This window comes from Leopardus geoffroyi, chromosome A1 (assembly GCF_018350155.1).
Source record: "Leopardus geoffroyi isolate Oge1 chromosome A1, O.geoffroyi_Oge1_pat1.0, whole genome shotgun sequence".
NCBI classification, from domain to species: Eukaryota; Metazoa; Chordata; class Mammalia; order Carnivora; family Felidae; genus Leopardus; species Leopardus geoffroyi.
Genome location: NC_059326.1, coordinates 11,602,167 through 11,623,826, shown reverse-complemented (window position 1 = coordinate 11,623,826; position 21,660 = coordinate 11,602,167). Strand labels below are relative to the sequence as shown.

The following is a 21,660-nucleotide window of genomic DNA, read 5'->3' as shown; positions in this document are numbered from 1 at the left end:
CCCTAAGACTAATTGCTTCCTTCTTCCTTTGATTAATCTTACTAAGGTTTGTGAATTTTATTAATCTTTTCAAATAACCAACTTATGAATTTGTTGGTCCTGATTAGTTTCTTTGTTATCTTTTTGATTCTTTATGATTCCTTCTCTTCTACTTTTTGGGGGTTTCTTCTGCTTTTCTCTTTCTAGCATCTTCAATTGTGTGGTTAACTCTTTAATTTTGTACCTTCCCTTTTTTTTTTGAAGGTACACTTATGGGAAATATATATATGTATATATGTGTGTATATACACACATATATACATATATATATATATGGGAAGCTTTTATATGTAACTATTGTTCACTATGATTAATTTTTATATATTTCTGTTACAAAGTTTTCTACCCATGAATTCTTCAACATTTTAAAATTTTTCCAAAAAAATTTTATTACTAATTTCAAAATTAATTGCATTATGGTCAAAGAGTGTGGTCTATACATTAATAATTCTTTGAAATTTGTGGAGGCTAGTTTGATGGCCTGTTAATTTATTTAAATATTCCATATGGTTTGAAAAGAATGTTTTCTTTAATTTTTGAATGTAGTGTTCCATAGTCATTATATTGAACATTATTAATTGTGCTATTTATGACTTTAATATCCTGATTTTTTTTGTCTGCTTGTTTTATCAACTATTGAAAAAGGTATTTTTTAATTTTTTATTTATTTTTGAGAGAGACAGACAGACAGAGTGTGAGTAGGGGAGAGGTAGAGAGAGGGGGAGACACAGAATCCTAAGTAGGCTCCAGCCTCTGAGCTGTCAGCACAGAGCCCGACATGGGTCTCCAACTCACAAACTGTGAGATCATGACCTGAGGCAAAATCAGTTGCCCAACCAACTGAGCCCACCAGGTGCCCCAAGAAAGGTATTTTTTTTTTAATTTTTAAAAAATGTTTATTTCTGAGAGAGAGAGAGAGAGAGAGAGCAGGGGAGGGGCAGAGAGAGAGGGAGACACAGAATTCAAAGCAGGCTCCAGGCTCTGAGCCATCAGTATAGAGCTGGATGCAGGGCTCAAACAGTGAGGTCATGACCTAAGCTGAAGTCTGACTGAGCCACCCAGGCACCCCCTGAGAAAGGTATATTAATCTCTGATAAAGATGGTGGATTGGTCAGTTTGTCAGTATTTGGCCACTTGAAAATTTTTTCTCTACTTCGAATAATGTGCAAACATATTAAATAAATCACATTTTGAGAACTTTCCAGCTCTTCTATCTCAACTGTTCTTTTTTGCATAAGTCATTCTAGCCATTTTCACATTCTAATCTTGAATAGAATCCTCGAGTCTCAGTGAAATATATAAGATTATTTTGTTGTTGTTGATATGTGGTAAAAATAAAAGCTGCTATTTACAAAATATTCACCAGGTGCCAAGTATTGTGCTAGATGCTTTATTTACAATAAAAGTCTTTTTATCTAACATAATTGGGACAAGTAGGTTGTTAGTTCACTGAAAAAGTTGATTAAAGTGGGGAATCTTTAAGAAATGATACATACTATGAACATTTTATTTGAACTTAAAATGCATGCTTACATACACATCCATTCACCAATATTTATGTATGAGTCTGTTTATTGGAAGTTTATTTCATGGAGTTTATTTTTTTAATGTATAAACCACACCTGTAATGCATCGTCGACAATTTCTAGTTTCTATTGATGTAAATTGGAGGGAGAACCCAAAGAAATATTCAAAGCAGTATGACTGCAAAATTAAAGGTTTTTATGATTTTGAACCAAACTTCATAGTTATTCTGCCCACACCTCATTTGATAACAATTGCTTAATGCCTCATCTTTATTCAGTCACTTACTTTAATTTTTTATAGAAATTTTATAGAAAATTTAGAAAAATTTTTATAGAAATCGGGGGCACCTGGGTGGCTCAGTCAGGTGAGTGTCCAACTCTTGATTTCGGCCCAGGTCATGATCCCTGGGTCATGGGATTGAGCCCAGTGTTGGGCTCTATACTGAGTATGGAGCCTGCCTAAGATTCCTTCCCTCCCTCCCTCTCTCTCTCTGTCCCTCTGCCTCTCCCTCCCTCCCTCCCTCTCCCTCTGCCCCTCTCTCCTGCTCATGTAGTCTCTCTCTCTACAAAAAAGAAAAGAAAAGAAACTTTCTTGTATTCCTATTCCACTGGTTGATGTAATGTTTACATAATGTTTAATTAAACTACATAGTATGGTAACAATTATGATTGTGTAAACAGACAAGAATAAACTCATCTGTCTTCTTGTAAATATACAGCCCTAAACAATAGGAGCAGAAGGGTGTGGTTGTACTAGAAAGCAGCCATGTAGCTGGGAACGTTTTTTGTACCATTGGATCAGTCATTATATTGTACAGAGGCATTGGGAAGAATTATTTAATCTGCTCTATCAGTTCAGTAAAGGTCATTTAGGAGCCTCTGTATTAACAAACTTTATAACTGTACAAGGAGGTAATGTTATCCTCATTTTAGAAGGGCGATCTGATTTACTCAAGCTCCCACCACTAGCTTATTACTAAACTAGATCTAGGCCTGGATTACCTCAACCATGGTCATTCTATAAAGCTGTGAGAGCTTTCCTTTACAATCTGCATGTGTTTTAATTGAATTTTACTTCATTTATCGATCATGCTTTATGAATTAGTGTACAGGCCTCTGCAGTGGAAAATACTGTTTCTACCCCTTTAATAATTTTTTTTTTTCATGAAGTTTAGGCACTAACAATACTTTTTTTTTTCTCCCTAGCAGGTAGTTTTATCTTTATCTGGATGTTCTGTCATCTCTGTCTTCAAGTCACAGCTTACGTGGTCAGGTTAGCTTGTTTCTGAAGAAACACTCTTTTTCTCATAATTAAGATGTACACTTATTACTACCCAGGAGCTTGGATTCTCAGCTACCACCTAGAAAACAGAATATTTGATTAATTAGAAATATATTACTATTTGTTCATTTCTTACTCCTTTCTTTTCTAAAGCTACAGCCTGTGCCTCCAACTCTCCTGATTTCTTCTCCATGGCTTTTATGTAGGGATGTTTCTTTTCTTTTAATGGTGCCATTCATTCCTAAATGAATCAGCACAAATGAGATCAAGTTTAATGAGCCTTGACACATTAATGAGCTTCCCACACTTTGTAAATATGTCTACTGATAAGCCACATCCCATGCATACACATTCCAACAGAAGTTATCACCACTACCCTCCCTTCTCTCCTCTCCCAAGTGCTTCACAAGTCACTGTTACTGGTTCGTGTTTCCTTCCCAGAGACCTGGAACAAGTACAAGTCTCAGGCACATTTCCCTGTGGGGGAATGTCTTCTGATTTTCACACTTCTTGGCATTGTGTTGTATTTTCAATTGGAATTCCAATCCGTAGGATTCTCCTCTATCTCTTTTGGCAAACCACCTTCATACATTGCCTGATCTCCCTGATAGTTTATTTTTTTAAGCTACCTGACTCTTTCATGATCTGTGTTAACTTCTCTGTAGGTATCGTGAATTTTCATCATTAGCCGGTTTCTACGATCCTTTCTCTAAGTAGGTTGAGATCTACTTGATACAATCTCTATTAGATTGTAATGCATTCAGAAAACGAAAGAACCCTTGAGGAATATTAGCAAAGCCCTCATCTTTTCTACTTTCTAACCTCTGCTGTAAGTACAGATTAGCTTATTGGTTCGAACTCTGAACCGAATTTTGTGGCAACTGATTTGGCAACCCTGTCTCCAAACCCAGACCTTTCATAGGCTTCTATGTCTCAGTAAATCAGTAAATGGCCACTCATCCCTTGAATTGTTCAGGCTCAACTCCTTTTACCCATACTTCATCTTTTTCTTATACTCTATATCCAATTTATTTTTAAATCTTGTTTTCCTTTAAAATATATCCAGAATGGGATCATTTCTCACTGCTTCCACTCTGTGACAAATGAATTAACTCCAGAAGACCCTTATGTCCATTGGCCTATCTAAGGTTTAGGCCATCTATGCATTCCTTTTGTCCTTTCCCTGCAACAGGATGGTTCATGTTTCGGTGAAGACAGTGGAGCTTGTTTTCAGAGTAACATCCTAGTTTCAGTATGAATTTTGTAACAACTATCGCACCTTAGGCTTCAGCTGAGGCTCTCACTAGAGTCAGATAGAACTGACTATGAGGAGAAATTTCTGCCAAAGTTGGATTCTTTATTTGCTATCCTTTTTATAGAAGTCCCATTACAACTGCCTGTCTGTAATTTAGCATTCCTTAATGTTCTTTTAAACTAAAATCCAGGAATTGTAAACAAGGGCAGCAGCAATTAGATGCCAAAGAACAAGGTGTTCAGGGCTCCTGCTTGTTGAAAATTGCCCAATGTCATGGGATGGAATAAACCAGGCCAAAGCAAGTTCTTTTGTCCAGCCCCCAGCTGATTAACGGTTTCTTCATTATCTCTTTTGGCTTCCATGTTTGTTTGCTTGTTTAATTGTTTTTTTTTTTTTTTATCCTCTATCCTGCTACTTTTTTTTTTTTCCTCAGCTGTGTTTATTGTCCCTCCCCCACCCTCCACTGTATTTTAATATTCTCTATCTGTACCTTATAGAAAATGACTAGATCTTTATACTCCAAATTAGAAAGTGTTCAGGGCACCTGGGTGGTTCAGTCGGTTAAGTGTCTGACTTCAGCTCAGGTCATGATCTCATGGTTCATGAATTAAAGTCCCACATCGAACTTTGTGTTGACAGCTCAGAGCCTGGATCCTGCTTCAGATTCTGTCTCTCTATCTCTCATGCCCTCCCTTGCTCACACGCTGTCTCTTTCTCTCTCAAAAATAAATAAACATTAAACAAATTTAAATTAGAAAATGTTCTAAATCCTCTTTTTTCTGTTAGGATCGAAGTTAATCTTCAATTTAGGGGAGCTGCGAACTTTTGGGGAACACTATTGTTCCTTTGGATGGGATACTTTTTTACTGTGGAATTGTCCCTGGCATCATAGGATGCTAAACGTCCCTGGCCTCAGTACCAAGTGCCAGTAACACGTCTCCAGTCATTGTGACCACAAAAATACCTAACACATTTACAAACACCCCACAAAATAGTGGTGGAGCGTCTCGTTTAGAGCCATGGCTAGGTAGGCAATTAGAAGAATATCACTACCCCCCCTCAAAAAAAAAAAAGAAAAAAAATATATAAATGTACCAATAAACATCTTGGTTTATGTATGCATATGTACATATGTATTTATATGTGTGTGTAGGTATATGTATGTGTGTATGTATAAAATGTTTCACATATATAATAATATTTTTTTCAAGGAACATATTAAGTTTTCATAAAGTTATTGGTTTATGAAACAGGTACGAGGAAATGAGTTGCAACTTTCTCAAAGTGTACTCATTTATTTTTATTTTCATTTAAAAAGTTTTTTAAGTTTATTTATTTACTTTGAGAGAGAGAGAGAAAGGTAGAGAGAGGATCCCAAGCAGGCCCTGTGCCATCTAGCCCAGAGCCTGACATGGGACTCGAACCCATGCACCATGAGATCATGACCTGAGCCAAAATTAAGAGTTGGATACCCAACTGACCGAGCCACCTGGGCACCCCAAAGTGTACTCATTTTTAACTTAGAGAAAATATATCTCTTTTTGAAAGTAATTTAAAAATATACTACAAAGTACATGCACACTTTAGAATCTCTTGTCCTAATGATTTGTAACTTTTCACATTAAGAGTACAATGTTTTAGTTTGCTAGTGTTATACAAAAAATTAAGTTATAAATGTCCTTAATTTTGTTATATTTCAGAGAAAGCGATTTGAAGAAAACTGGGCCCAGGTTCAGCAAAAACAAACAGAAGAGAAGCAGAAAAAGAAGTAAAAAGCAGAACAGTCATGGTAAAATCACGGGAGAAAACTCATTTGAAACCTTGAGTTATACACCAGGAGACGAGGATCCCTCTCAGAGTGCAGAGGAAGACTTGGGAGACACCAACAGAGAATCGGCGTGCACCTTCACTGGTGGACTGGGACATGAACTAAGAGGTTTAGTAAATAGCCACCAAGATGAAATATGGAGAAGCATACATCCTGAAGATGGTTTTCCAAATGTTATGTCTGCAGTTGAGCTGGACAATACACCAAAAAATTACCTCCCTAAAGAACACGATGATTTGTTTCCAAATATGTCATTGATGCCGCATGAAAACGCTGTTACTTGCCCGACAATGACTCAGAGTCTTTCCTGCATGGCAAGTGATGACTGGTCTGGCACGAATGTAGGAAAGCACACTGGAAGTAGACATCCCACAGCGTCAGACGTCCAGGGTGGATCTGCGTCCATCCCATGCTCATTGATGCAGAAGAGAGAGAGGGTAGATAAAAGACTCCTGAATGAAACATTTCTGTGCAATCGATATGGATCCAGAACTTCAGATAAAAGTTTAAGAAAGGAACAAGGAGTAAATACAGCTAGAAACGATTATTGGGCTTTTTCTTCAAACAATTTTTCTGATGAAGAATTACAGCTGAGCTCTGAGAGGCAACCCTATTTTGGGAGCTGGCCTGAAGGACCTCATAAGTTTATATGTGAACAAAGACCAAAGAGAGAGAGATGGCAAAGGCTGGCCTCTCCGGACAGCAGGGGACAATTGATTAAGTTGATCTCCACTTCTGAAGGAACTTCAGGACCAGGAAGCAGTCCAGAAACACTGGTAGAGGAGAAGCTGTTGATAGAAAATGAAGATTTGTCACCTCCCACTGAGAATATAGATTCAATCGTAGAAACAGAAACAAATGTCTTTAGAAACTGCTTGCCTAACCTGCATATCCCAAAGAGTGACTTATGCTCAACAAAGAATAAGAAAAGGAGGGAGAAAAGGGTTTTCAATTTGGCACCAAACTTTAACTTACTGGGACAGAGATATATCAGTGTAAAAGAAAGAGGGGAATGTGGCGTGGTAACAGAAAGCCATGGACTAAAAATTATTTTGGAAGAAGAAAAAGATAGAATCTCAGAAATAAACAATATAGAGGAGAATAAGCAAAAACTTATGACCTTTGATCATCATCCATCATGGTTTTGCTTTGCTGTTTTCGAAGATCCTCCTTTAAATTTTGGTAGACAGTCTTATTCTCATTACCTGCCATTTAGTAGACTAAGGCGCTCTGTGTACTTTTATAAAAACCCTATTCCTTCTCTTGTGCTACAGTATACCTTCAGCTTTTGGATGGTATCTTTCACGAGCAAGAAACCATCTTTGACTTTCAAATCTCAGACAAGGGTAGATGACCAACTACATGACCTAGGGTTTAGTTCTTCAGGAATTTTAAGTAGCCAATCTGATACTTTGTACTCTTTTAGGGTCACTTCTGATCTTCACTTTTTAAATGAAAGTTTTGATGAAAAGCTGAAGACATGGGAAGAACCTAAGCCATTACAGTTCTTACAAACTGAAGATAACCAAGATTTGACGAGCACTGGCTTTGATTCCCTTGAACTACAATTATCACAAGGGTTTGCCTTTCAACTCGTAAAGCTTTTTGGATCCCCTGGAGTTCCAATGGGTAAATTGTGTTTACTTGCTACAAACAAAAAGTCCAGTTTAATATATATGAGTAATTTTTTGAAATGTTTCTACCTTGCATTAGTGATTTCATGCAGTTAATTGATCTTGTGATGCTTTTCAGCAATGGAAGTAAAGGACCCATATCAAATGGTGCTTGACCTTCAGAGTCATGTGCCTGCCTCCACTTCCAGGAACCATAGTCTTAAATATCTTTGAGCACTTAGAATACTTGGATTCTCAGTATAAATAGATACTGAGAAGAACAAAGGATGAGACAGGCAAACAGTAATTATATAACAAATAGAGATGGGTTCCCCCCTCCTTTTTTTAAAAATCTATTTTATACATTTCCATTGTTTGGAGCATGATCCTTTCCTTTCTCCTCCATGGTATGGCTCATAGATATGAGAATAGTAAGGTGGGGGGACAGTGCAGATTAAATGATGAAAACATATCCTCTGAAATAAGTTGAGTTTAATTTTTAAAGACTGAGAAGGATACTGAAAAGAAGATTACAGAGTCTGAATGGTTGACTTGAAAAGTTCCTTCTAGCTGCTGTTGGTTTTGGAAATGAAAAATCCACTTGTGAATAAAACACATGAAAAATCCACTTGTGAATAAAACACATGAAATTTTAATATTCTAAGTAAAATTCTAAGTAAATTTCTTCTAAATAATAAATATATTTAAGATGCTAAATGTCTTAAACAGGGAATCTAACTCATACCACAGTTTTTCCTTATCTGTAAGTCAATTGCATGTGTTAAGCGATTTCATGGAGTTGAATGTGTCCCCTTCCTTGAGGACAGAAATTGTAAGAGCCAAGGAGTCAAAGCTCCAATCCCTGAAGTTCTCCTCTATCTTCCTGATACTTTTCTTTTCTGCACCTACCAGCTGCCTGGGCCCTGCTCTTGGCTCACAGCTCATTCCAGAGTTGTTCACTTTGCTCTTAAACTTCTGCTGTTGTGAACAAAATTGGTGCCCAGAACCCAGACCCAAGATTGGCTAAGTCTCAGCGCGAGTGAGTCACAATTATTCACCTGCTCTTGAGGTTCTAGTGTTATGTTTATCATTTTTGTAAACTTTGTGAATAATCACATCTTAGCCGTTTGGTGCAGTATGCTATCTTTCTAGATGCACCAAAGAAACATACCGATTTTAAGATCAATTTAATTAATTTAGTTAATTAAAATTTAGGGAATTTTAAAAGATAAATGAAGTCATTTTAGTCATTTAAAAGGTCTTAGTCCTAGGTCCATATTCTAAAATTATATGCAACTATTTTTGTGTCACTTTGAACTGTTTTTTCTGAGAAAGTCTATAGATTTTGTCAGCTTCTGGAGCAAGGGAGGGGGACGTGGCAGCACTTGACTCAAAAAGATTAACAATCACTGCCTTAGATCAGCATCAGAAAGCATGAAGGCACTCGTGTGAAAAGATCCTAAACCTGCGCCTTTGAATGCACAATACCGTCATAATCAGCAATAATGATCAAGCATCCATTAATTAAGCTTTGGAAAGCTTTCTAGAGGAAATAGACCTCATTCATCAAATAGCTTACCTTCTAAATGGGGAGACAAGACTAACACAAAACAAAATTATTGCACATAGAAAATATAAATGACAAGCTTATGAATATTTTATGAGTGAGGTTAGCAGTGCTTAAGGGGATGTTGAAGAGCATATGGGGTTATGGTTTTGGGGGGATGACTTCAATGTGGAAGTGAATTATAAGCAGTGCTTATACAAATGTGGCTTAAAAGAAAAATAGAGGGAAAGAATTTCACATTTGGATGTGGTGGGCACTTAAAAAAGGCGAGGAGGAAACTGAGGGTGGAAATTGTCAGCTGATTTGTTTGGCCAGGCTGGACAAGGGAAGCTCTGCTGTATCTGTGGCCAGTGGCCTTCTAAATAGGGCAGGGAACCCAAATGAATCCTAGCCTTAGGAGTTCTGTAGACACAGCGGGATTAGATAGTAAAGCCACACAGGCCTGAAGAAACCAAACTATCTATGTTGCCAGGCTTCTATGAGTATAGAAAAAATATTTTGTGTGGTTTGGTATGGCTGATATGTATGTGTCAGCGTTTGGACTAATTTATGAGCATCGTAATTGTCTGTGAGGATTTTTTTTTTAAAATTTATGAACATCATTAATTGTCTGTGAGGATTTTTTCCCCCGACACTCTCATGTGGAAGGAAAAACTTGCAAGAAGACTAAACTTACTTTAGTTGTACTGCTCATACACGTCACAGGAAAGGATGACCTAAATTCTATGCCCTCTGCCAGTACCACTTGAAGCTATCATATATAATGTGTGTTACATATGTTATAATATTCTACATGTATTACTGATATATGTATTTGTACTTAATGAGAATATGAACTATGATTCATATTGTTTTACATGAGTCAGGATAGTGTTTACTAGTAAAGACCTGAGACACACTAACTCCATCCGTGAAGTATTTTCCAACCTGGGCTTTCGCTATTATATCAGTCCAAATAATCATGTTTGCAGATCTTCACATGTAGGGTAAAAATCTGTATGACACTACAGATGAAACTTGTTTCCTTTTATTTCCACAGAAGCTTTGTTGCCTGATGACTGTGTGGTTTCCCTTGACTGGAAGACACTGAAGATGATCTATTTGCAGTGGAAAATATCAGTAGAGGTATATTTTTATGGCTTTCAAAGAAGGCCTTCTCCAATTGGTTTCTTTTTTTTTTTTTTTTTTTTTTTTAATTTTTTTTTTCAACATTTATTTATTTTTGGGACAGAGAGAGACAGAGCATGAACAGGGGAGGGGCAGAGACAGAGGGAGACACAGAATCGGAAACAGGCTCCAGGCTCTGAGCCACCAACCCAGAGCCTGACGCGGGGCTCGAACTCACGGACCGCGAGATCATGACCTGGCTGAAGTCGGACGCTTAACCGACTGCGCCACCCAGGCGCCCCTCCAATTGGTTTCTTTAAAACAAAACACACACATGCACACACGTGCACACACACACACACACACACACACACACACACACACAACCTGTTCATCAGATGTAATATGAAGGGCTATATCCCTTATATTAAATTAGAGAAAGAATACATGTGGATAGGTAGCTAATATATGCATGTTTTTTCAATAAGTCCCAAGATAAAGTTGCATTTAATTCCCTAATTTTGCTGTAGAGTAGACTGGTATAAGGGCCTATTGTGGATAACTGAGGTGCCCGTTTTAGGAGAGTTTTTTATTCTTCATTACATCGTTTCTCCTGTCTAGCCCTCAGTCTTACCCTGTTATGATAGAGTAACAGCTACAAATTAGATTCATATTTACTTGGCTTGGAAGCACCTCATTATTGGTGTTTTCTGTTGGTCTACAGTGAGAGACATAACTATTCTGATGGGCTGTAAATTTTCCAGGTAGCTGGAGGAGGACTGGTGGGGAAAGTTAGCAAGGTAATAGAAATTCTAGAAAAGGTAGCACACTATATATAACATAATGGGGAGAGGGTTTACATTAGTTGATAGTGATTTAAATGTGCCTGGAGGCAATGCTAAGGGTATTATTTTGAGATAAATGGTAAAAACAGGGTTTAGTGAAACAAAATTATATATCACAGGATAGTAGGTATTTCTTAACTGTTCATAAAAGCACAGCTGTGGGAAAAGTAGATTTGTTTGGTGTGCCCAGTTATAAAACCAAATACATTTTTCTAAACTTCTTATTTCTCTTCATTCCCCACGGAATACTTACTGCAAGCTAAACACACACACTCACACACCCCCCGCCCCCCATACTTTAAACGTTAAAATGGACATTTGTGTTTATTAGGTTTATTTTGCTATTTTTAGAATGTTCCTACATGAGTTAAATGATGCAGTCTTAACCCCAATGCCAAATATTAATCATTATTATATGTATTTTAATTATAATTTCTAGAAAAGACAGAAGAAGATTGGTTAAAAATGAGAATTTCTGGAACCGTAAGTACAACATATTCCAGAGACCTCAGTACAATCCGAAGGCAGTGGATGTTGACATTATTTGGTTATAATAGCTCCATGTACTGCAATTTGAAGAGTAAATATAAAAAAATGTAGTCTGTTACCATAGCAACCCTGTGTGCTAGTGCACATGTGATTTTCTATTTCCTTTAAATGTAGATCTTTTTGTGAAATACAACAAAGCTTAGATGGTTGTTACCAAATTTATTTGCCAACTTTATTGGTTAGAACATATTTTACAGCGTTGTGTTAACACACAGTTTATGAGGGATTACCACCCCCGTCCCTTTGCCCCAGATTGTTATGTGACGAGAGCTGGGAATTAGGGATATAGGTTATATTTAAATATTAGGAGATTCTCTAGGAAAGGAGGTAAAACATGGAGACAAACTCATGTTATATTTTAAACTTGACATCAAGCTGACATTAAAATAAATACATTGCACTTTTTTCAAAATGCCTAAATTATGAAATAAACACAGCTGCTATGATTTTAGTGTATATGTGTCTGCATTTGATAAGAATTGAATGCACTCTGCATTTACCCATATGTTTTCTTTCTTCATTTTAACTCGTATTTCTAAGAGGTTTCTGTTTCCATTCCTCTGCTAGAAATATACATATACTCCATAAAAAATGTTTTTGTTTGTTTTAAAACTGGTTCTGCTGCAAGAAGAAGGAGAAGGACAAGAGGTTTGGGAGAAGAGTTTAGGGATTTGAAGGGGCCACCTGAAAATGTGGGATAAAAGTAGTCTGAGAAAGGATACGAGGCTATGAGGAATTCCAGAGAAAGGAGGTAAAGAAATTCACTTATTCATTTGACAAATATTGTGTTGCCTCAATTCCAACATTGTACTATAGACAGAGGCTATAGCAGTGAAAACTGCCATGGCGTTTACTTTAGGACCAAGTTAGGAAGGGAGTGTTTTCCCTCCCCCCCCACCCCCACCCCAGCACCTCCGTCCACATATGGCAGCCCCAGCGTGACACCACTGTAAGCAGCGTGTGACAAGAATGGACATATTTGGCTGTGGCCAACTTGGGGTCTTTTCTGTCAGCTAAATGTGGATGTTTTGTGTCAAGGACACTTCCTGGACCATCCTCTTCCATCTTTGTGCTAAACTGCCCTCTGGTCTCCTGCAGAGCAGTCACCCCTAATTATTAATTATTTATCTTTTCTTGTTGGGGAACTTGATGAGTGTTATGTCTATGTACAGGTTTGTTTGTTTTTTTTTTTTTACAATTCTAATGAGAACATGCCTCCCTGTTTTGTGTTTGGCATAATGTACTGATTAGTGGGCCTCAAGGGGTAGATAGAAATGTATAAGGAGGGAAGTTGCAGGTGAATGTAGTTGGCTTTGGGAACTACAAGTCCCTGCCTATTTCAAAATTCTCTTCCTGCTGGTGGCTAGGGTGTTTAGTGTCACTCCTGTAAGGAGGTGGGGCAGGGTGCTGGAAGGAGAATGGGTTCCCATCCTGAAGCTATTGCTGACTGGCTGTGTAACCTTAAACAAATTATCCTCTCAGAGCCTCAATCTGTTCATGTGTAGAAGATAGATTTATAATAGCAACCTGCCATGGGAATATTAAATGAGGATTAAGCGAAATAATTGTGCAAAGTCCTTAACATAGTGCCTGAAAAATAATAGGCTCTTAGAAGGGTTAATTCCATTTCTTTAAATACCTCCTTGGGTTAGAGCATCATCTTTAAAATGTCCCAGGCAAAATAGAAATTGTGTTACCTAGGAGAGCAACACATTGACTTAAGAAACGTGGTAACACGTTTGCATGAATTAGTGTATTTATTATTAACTTTATAATGTAAATAGCTGGATCCTCAGGGAATGAGGCAGAGAACAGGTTTGGATTTAGAGACAGAAGGTTGGGCAGTGTGGGGGACACTGACTCTCCAACGAGACAGGACCAAGCAGGGTGTGGGGATTGTAGGGCCAGAGTAAAGGCCTAGATACCAGGGTAGTGGCTTATTTAAATATGGAAAGAGCCTGGGAAACTGACACCAGACTCTGTATATGTCACCATTTTCTCTAGACTTGTTTGGCTTGTGTTTTGTTTTGTTTTGTTTTGTTTTTGTAGTTGAATTCTCCAGTCCTCCTCGTGCTGTTGAAGACCCTAATCGTCAAGAAAGAGTGCCCAGTGCCCGCCCAAAGGATCATTTTCAACGATACACTCATTGGATACCAAAATTGGTTTGGATAATCTGTCCAACCATTCTTGATTAGTTATCTGAATAATAAAAAACTCAACAAAAGAGGTAACAACTTGAACTTTTTATTATCTAATTTTGAAGATATTTGCCCTATTTTAATTTGTTATATGGAAGAAAATAAGGCACAGAAAACTTTAGTAGTTTGTTTTGAAATTGCATCAGGATGGAAGGGTAGGCCTTATACCCAAGTATAGGTCCATGATTCCATTTCTCAAATTCTGAAATTGAAAAGGCTTTGAAAATCACAAGTTGTTTTTAGTTTGTTTTGTTTCTTATATGTTTGGCATTAAAACTAATTTGGCAGCAAAACTTGGCCCACACAAGTTAATTTTACTCCTTATTTATCCTACCTAGTGTGACCGTTCATACATTTCATTGCTGAAATATGAATGTGTTTAATTACCACGGGGTAATTGCCATGGGGTGCTCAGTCCCCACTCAGAATGTGAGGTTATATATATATATACACATACACACATACTGTGTACCTTCAATAGGCAAACACGTGCTTTCTGAATTCTGAAACATATCTGACCTCAGGGGTGTTGGTTAGGGATCGTGGGTCTTGCACCATCTACAAAATTGCACCATCTTTCAAAATTCTGTTTTAGTTTACTTGTATTGACCAGTCTTCAAATAGGAAAATTCATATTTGAAAAACAGAAATGAGGGGGTGATTATGCAACAAGTAGGCATTTACCTAATCCCTCTATTTTCAGAAAGGGAGGATCTATCTTATCTTACTTCCTACTCCACCCTATCTATACTGTCTGATCTTCTCCAGGGAATAAACCTCTGGGCTTCTCGAGGGGATGAGCAATTGCCCGACTCTGGATGTTTGTTTCCCAAGCAGACTTTCCACTGACCTGCCTGTTAAAGCCCACTTCCAGCCCCAAATCTTCTAGTGCCTGAAAGTTTAGGGGTTATGCAGGGTAAATTGTGTTGACTCATGGCTTTCTATAACTCAGGGGATTTCTGGGGGGGTTTGGGTTTGTTTGTTTATTTGTTTTTGCCAAATTAACACTTGGTCTTTGCTTTCTAGTTTTCAGATTTTTGTTACTGTGATATTCTGCCTTTTTTCTTATAATTTATGCTTAAAAATAATAACAAACTAACTGCCCCCCCCCCCAAAAAAAAAACCTCTTACATTTTAGTGGGGTTTCAAGGAGGGAGTGGAAGTTAAATATTGGTGCTCCATCTGCCATAGTTATTAGGAATTAAGTGCTTTATTTATTTATTTTTTTTATTTTTTTTATTTAAAAAAAATTTTTTTTTTCAACGTTTATTTATTTTCGGGACAGAGAGAGACAGAGCATGAACGGGGGAGGGGCAGAGAGAGAGGGAGACACAGAATCGGAAACAGGCTCCAGGCTCTGAGCCATCAGCCCAGAGCCTGACGCGGGGCTCGAACTCACAGACCGCGAGATCGTGACCTGGCTGAAGTCGGACGCCCAACCGACTGCGCCACCCAGGCGCCCTAAGTGCTTTATTTAAAATAGCTGTGCTTTTTCTTACGCTTCTTTCATGCAGCTTTAGTTTATCTTTCTACTAGATGGTGGGTCTGTTCCAGACAGAAACCAGGGTTTTCAGTGTTTGCTTGAACTCCGTAAGAGTCTTGCTCTCAGAGCCACTGTGAAACTGGACTTGCCTTTGGCCCAGGATAGGAGGATTTCAGGGAGGAGCTGACCAGCAACAGGGTCCAAGCCCAGGTAGCTACGGAGGGGATTCTGACATCTGGCAAACCCTTGCTCTCCTAGAGGCCTTCACCAGCGGCATTTATGGATTTCTAATGAATACATTAGAATCCACACTGCCATGCCTTATCCAAGGGTATTGTTATGATTATTTTAACAATGAGAGGGGCGTCTGGGTGGCTCAGTCGGTTAAGTGTCCGACTTGAGCTCAAGTCCTGATCTCGCGGTCCGTGAGTTCAAGCCTCCTGTCAGGCTCTGTGCTGACAGCTCGGAGCCTGAAGCCTGCTTCAGATTCTGTATCTCCCTCTCTCTCTCCGCCCCTCCCCTGCTCACATTCTGTCTCTCTCTTTCTCAAAAATAAATAAACATTATCAAAATTAACAAAAATATTTTAACAGTGAGTATAGCATAAGTAGTGACCCGTTCTGAAACACCTTTATGCTGTATTGGTACAAACCGGCTGACCATCTACCCAGGCTTGTATCTGGGTTCCAGAATGTCCCTAGTTTTTCCCAGGCACTGTCTTTATTATCTTGCCCTAATTTCCAGAATGGAGCTTTAGAAAAATGGGCTGGGGCTACCCTTCTGCTCCCAGGCTTCCTCCTCAAAGCTTATAATCCTCAAGTGCCCTTGTGTACAGAGGCATATAGATGCTGTGGAAAAGATATGGTCCTCCCCTTGGGGGAGGGGTGTGGCACTGAAAAGAGTAAAGGATGGAATGTGGGAGGCAGGGAGGCAGAAGCAGGTGGGGCACAGCCTTGTCCAGAGAACATTCTGCATGGCGGGCCTCTCCCAGGCCACCAGAGTCCTGTGCATTTCCTCTGTCAGTTCAGCCAGGTGGAACACAGAGGCCACATGACTTCTCTTCCCTTGTCCCCCTTCCCCTAACTTGTAGCTTCCTTCAGCCTCCACGTGGCTTCTAGGGGAAGGAGAAGAGAAGAGCAGGGAGGGAGCAGTGTGAGAAGAGAGGAGGACAAGGTCCTACCTCTCACTGGTCAGATTATGCAGAAAGGTGACAGCAGGTGCAAGCTGGAGGTGCCAGAACAATCAGGAGTCCGCCACAGAAGCAATTAAGCAGGCAAACGTAGACGTCTTTCCTGTCCTGTCCATGCACACCACTTATATAACAAGAGGAATACACGTGGAGATAAGACCAATGTATGTTTTTGAGTAAAAAACTTAGATAATTCTTGGTAGGGAAAGAAGAGACACAGGACTAGAGAGAGTTGCGAAAGCTACTGCCTACATGTTTGAAATGGCTCTACGGTGTTAAAGGGTCTTGGGAAGCTCCATCCTGGCTTCAGACTTTCTGCCATCTTGGCATCTCTGGGGTGGAAACCTGGGGCCGATTCATAATCAAGCATTCCAAATCCTGGGTTATTTGGAACCGTAGGTTTGAGGGTTAAGTTCCTGGTTTTCAGTAGCCCCTCTTGTGTACCTCCTCATTTTTCCATGTCTTTTAAACAGTGGCAATTAGAGAAACATTTGAATGTATCTTCATTTGCCGAAAATGACCTACAGTTTTCTTTACATCTGTCTTCGTAGTGGTTTCTGGTGCAGCAAAGTGGGACTGTGCTGGTCATCACGTAAGCGAGAAATGGAACAAAACCCCAGAGCTCAAGAGTTGGCTGGTTGAGATGAGGGCACTAAGGAGTGTTATCACAGGGGTCCTCTGACTTGGAGGGTAGCCCAGCTCTCTGGAGGCTGGCACCTAGCTAGAACCAGGAAAGATTTGAATGCAGGCTAACAGCAAGCTGGCCCTCAGATCTGTCAGTATGTTTACTGACTGCTCCTTAGCTGACATTATCACCGTCACACCTACCTGTGGAGAAAGTAGTTTAGGTCCACATTACAATTGTGGACCCATACATCTTCCGAATGTCAGGCTATGTTGTTAGATCTTGGGGTGGCAAGGGTGACATCGTTTTTATTTACGGTCTAGTGGGAGGAAACAGATACACAGACAATAGCTTTAAACAGGGTGGTTTTGAGGAATAAATCAGAGAGAACAGCCAGAACTTGTTGACTAGTTAAACGTGGGGTTTGAGGGAAAGGAAAAGCGTCTAGGGTCCCTTCCAGGTACTGCTGACCATTTTCTGCTCCTGAAGCTCTTTCTCCCTGGGCCTCCATACACCTCTCTCTACCTTCGAGTTCTGTCTGCTTGGCTGACCATTCTCTCACACTCTCCTTTGGCAGATGCCCTTCAGAGACACAGTCCTCAAATGCTGGTGTCTCCTGGCCCCCCTCTTCAGCCGTCTGCTCTATCGTCTGTCTTCTTTTCATAGGGCAAGGATTTCCAAAACTCTGTCTCTAGCTCAGACCTGTCTTCTGAACAGCACACTCGTATTTCCCAGCCTCTACTTGGTAGTTCCATCTGCCACAGACCCTGCAGATTCCTTGTGCCAAGACCTCTAGACCCCAAAGCTGTGTGTCCTCCTGTGCCCCCTCCCACGTTGCCTGGGCCCCCCTCTGTAGAGGAACATAGAAGTGGAAGCACCCCAGCCACACGTGTAATTTAAACTTTTCTGGTAGCCACATTAAAAAAGCAAAAAGAAACAATGAAATTAACTTTAATAACATACTAACCCAATGCACCCAACATATTATCATTTCAACACATAATCAATATAAAAATTACTGAGATATTTTACCTTTTTTTCATACTGCCCCTTCAAAATTCAGTGTGTATTTTAATCTCTATTTGTACTAGCTACATTTCAAGTGTTCAACAGCCCCATGTGGCTGGTGGTACTCGTTTTGGATAGTGCAAGTCTAGAACGAAAAGGGTAGTATTTGAGGCTGGGCAAAAACACTCTGGTAAGAAGTATGATAGAACACACAGAAGTAAGGGATATGTACATGAAAGCATCGCTATTTTTATGAGACATGTGTGTTCTCTGTTCCTTATGGTTTTCCCCTAATATGTAGAGCAGCTTTTGAAATTCTCATGTTTCTCAGCAGTGTCAAGATCCTACCTCTGATTCTAGGAAGGGATTTTCAAGGAAGAGCAGCTCATCTCCCTGCCCCCACCCCTCCAGGGGAATCCCAAGGTTGGATTCTCAGCACAGAGCCCCTCTCTACTTGGGCCTTCCTTCCAAAGTTTCTTGTGAAACCTCTGGATTTTGTTTAAGAAGGAAGTTGCTTTTCTTCACAATTCCTTTTCAAAATTTTCATACCTTGGCTGCCAAAAGCAAAATGTATTTACTTTACAATAATTATTACAGCCAAAGCCACCATACCTCCTGGATCTTTCCAGCATGGTATTTTTAATATTGTCTCTTTCAGTCCATGCGTCTTGAATTTTGGTTCAAAAAATAGGATCACTCTGTCACACTCTTGAGTGTGAAATACTGGAGAGTGCTATGGTGATCAACCAACTGGCGCTCACCAGTTCCTGGAACTTAGAACTCAATTCTGGATACTTCTCTAGAAACGATTTCCGTAGACTGCTCCTTTTCCCGGGGAGGCCATGTCTTTTCAGATGGAAGCAGAGCAATATGGGCTTTCCTTCCCGTGAGCCCCAGTTTATGCTACTATTGATAGATCAATCTGAGTTTTAAGGGGTGCTTTTTCCAATGGAGAGACTTAAAGTTATGTTGAGGCAGCAAAGCTTTCTAAGAATGTTTTTTTGGCAGGCTGATAAAGAAGGATTAAAAAAAAAAACCCAAAAACAATAGAGGCCCGGGACAGTGGTATTAGCAGCTGGGACATATTGGTGCTCACAAATTGGGGAGGACAATGGACTTTACTGTTAACTATTCAAAATGCTGTTCACGTTCTGTAATCGTCAACTAAAATTATTTCACTTTCAAGGTCTAGGCCAGTCGGGGGTGGGGTGGAGGAGGGCTGTTGCAGACAGCCTGACTTCCACGGCGGACGGCCCGGGGGAAGTGTCCCAGTGTCCCAACAGGCAGGCCCTCCCGCCACTGGCGAAGGGCACCGAGAGGCAAGGGAGGGAGTCCGAGAGCGGGGCGGGCGGAGGGGGGGGGGGGTGGGCTCGGGGAGAGCGCGTCACTCAGGTTTTCCTGGCTGCCAGTCTCCCAGCGTCCCCAGCTTTCCAGGTAGGGACGCCCCCTCCCACGCAGCGCGGTTCGGTCGGGTGGGAAGGAGGGGCTGGCCTCCGAGCGCCCGCCCCTCCATCTATCACATGGCCGGAGAGCCACAAAAACAACAGCTTTGGCCAAGACCGTGACTTCAGGAAAGGAAACCCGGGGCTCTCGCAGCCGGCCCCCACCCCATGGAGGAGAGTTTTCTTGAATCCTTTGGGAGGCTGAGCCTCCAGCAGCAGCAGCAGCAGCAACCTCGGCCGCCGGCCCCGCCGCCCCCGCGTGGGACACCTCCGCGCCGCCACAGCTTTAGGAAACATCTCTACCTCCTGCGAGGCCTCCCGGGCTCGGGGAAAACTACACTGGCCAGGTAATGACATCGGCCTGGGCGCCGGCGCGCGGACCCCGGCCGAGGGAGCCCCTGCCCCGAGCCGCTCCGCCCCGTGCCCCCCCCACCCCCCGCCGCCGCCGCGCCCGCCCGGGGTCCTGGCCCCGGCCCCGGCCCGAGCCCGGCTGCGGGGGAGCCCGCGCCGTCCCCGGTGCCCGCCTGGCCGCGGGCCGGGAGAGGAGGGCGGCCCGTCCTGTTTGTTTCCATGCTGCGCTTTCCCGGGAGAACGGATTTCGGCACTGCGCCTTGCGCAAGCCCCAGATGGCACCGGCCCCTGCCCGGTCGCCGAGCCAGGCCCCGGGCCAGCCGGGTCGAGGGAGCCTTGGCCGCCCCCAGCCCGGGGTCGGGAGGCCCGCAGGGATTCTTCTTCAGGAACCCCGGTGGCGACTGCAGAGAAAACCGCGGGGCCGCCCGCTAGCGCGCAGGCACTCGCCACAGTGCGTCAACAGGCGTTTTAAACCCGAGCGGAGACGCGAGAGGGCCAGGGGGCGGGGGACCCAAGGCAGCAGTGGCCGCGGCCGGGGGGCGGGGGGGGGGGGCGTGCGGCCCGCGTTGAAAATCTAGCGGATTAAGGCAGCGCTGCGTTTGCTTTGGCAGCTGCGAAGGCGCACAGGTGCAAGGGGGAGGGGGCCGGCGCGGCCGCGGCTGGCGGTCATTGACAGAGCCTCGTAATGGGCGCCCAAATTCGTTTACTCGAGAATTGCGTAAGCGGCCCTCCCCGTACAGGTCAGCGCGAATTACGCGGGCTTGTTGCCTGCCGCCTCGGAGCTGGGCCCACCGCTACAGCCTCAGTTCCCACCACTCCCCGCCTTGCACTTGATGCTCCGGCAACGTTGAACTGTTTTCTCTCCTTGCTTTTGCTGACGCTGGCCCGCCTGCCTGGCTTGCCTTCCGCCTACCTTTGCCCTACTGATTCCACTAGCCCTTTAAGGCTCGGATCTGTTACCTTACCCAGCAGCTACCCCTCCCCTCCAGTAGATGCTCTCTTCTGGGCTCCTTGGCTTCCTGTTTACACATCTGTGACTGCGCTTGGTTTTACACATGGTTTTGTTTACCCTTCTTCAAGTTTCTTGACGCTAGGGGCAATGGCAGAAGTAGTGCCTTGCCCTCAAAGAGCTTTCCATCTCATTAGAGAAAGAAGGCTAGCCATAGAACCATGGACCTGCTACAGGAGAATCAAGGTAGCATACTTTCAGGAGCTGATTTGGATGATACACAGATGATACAAAGATGGTGAGAGCAGGATCTGGGTCCACTGGGGTCAAGGAACTGTGACAGCCTTGGTGATGTGCTGCCAGCTTTAATCAGGATTCCTGGCTGATTTGTGGAGTAAAAGTCTTTAGCCAAACAATATTGCTACATTTTCACAGATTAAAGGATGGGTGACTTCCAAAGGGTCATTGGTGCCCTTTCCTACGACACACACATTTCAATAGACCTGCTGTCTGGTTATGGAGGTGGAGGGTGGAGAGTGGGGGAGGCTGCTTAGAACGCAGCAGAACTTGGATATTTCATGCTACAGTCATGGTGGGTACATCTGTTACAAACTAAGTATCTTCTGAATTCAAATCCCATTTAGTTTCACTTTGACTTTGCTGATCTGTGGCCTGTGGCACACTGAATGTCAAAGAAGGAAGTAAACATCTTTGGCCAGATTTTGTTTTTAACTACTCAGAAGGGAGATGATAGGATGAGTTGGAAGGAAAGTGCATAGAATTGAATGTCGGAAGCCATGGGTT

General features: G+C 41.8%; 2 protein-coding genes across 5 annotated transcripts in view; both read left to right on the top strand.

The window, feature by feature from the left end:
• Positions 1-13,842, top strand: part of LOC123595736 (NEDD4-binding protein 2-like 2) — a 74,684-nt gene extending 60,842 nt beyond the window's left edge. Inside the window, exons 7-10 of one of the 2 annotated variants that reach the window (XM_045473449.1) lie at positions 5,803-7,559; positions 10,150-10,235; positions 11,502-11,545; positions 13,661-13,842. In XM_045473449.1, coding sequence (XP_045329405.1) covers positions 5,803-7,559; positions 10,150-10,235; positions 11,502-11,525 — 1,867 coding nt within the window. In that variant the 3' untranslated portion in view covers positions 11,526-11,545; positions 13,661-13,842. Of the gene's footprint in view, positions 1-5,802; positions 7,560-10,149; positions 10,236-11,501; positions 11,546-13,660 lie in introns of those variants that run through there. The other variant, XM_045473458.1, reaches the window with a different exon arrangement.
• Positions 13,843-19,480: 5,638 nt separating this feature from the next.
• Positions 19,481-21,660, top strand: part of N4BP2L1 (NEDD4 binding protein 2 like 1) — a 34,449-nt gene continuing 32,269 nt past the window's right edge. The window contains exon 1 of one of the 3 annotated variants that reach the window (XM_045473537.1): positions 19,481-19,903. In XM_045473537.1, the coding sequence (XP_045329493.1) occupies positions 19,725-19,903 (179 nt within the window). In that variant the 5' untranslated portion in view covers positions 19,481-19,724. The remainder of the gene's footprint in view (positions 19,904-21,660) is intronic. The other 2 variants (XM_045473526.1, XM_045473515.1) reach the window with 2 other exon arrangements.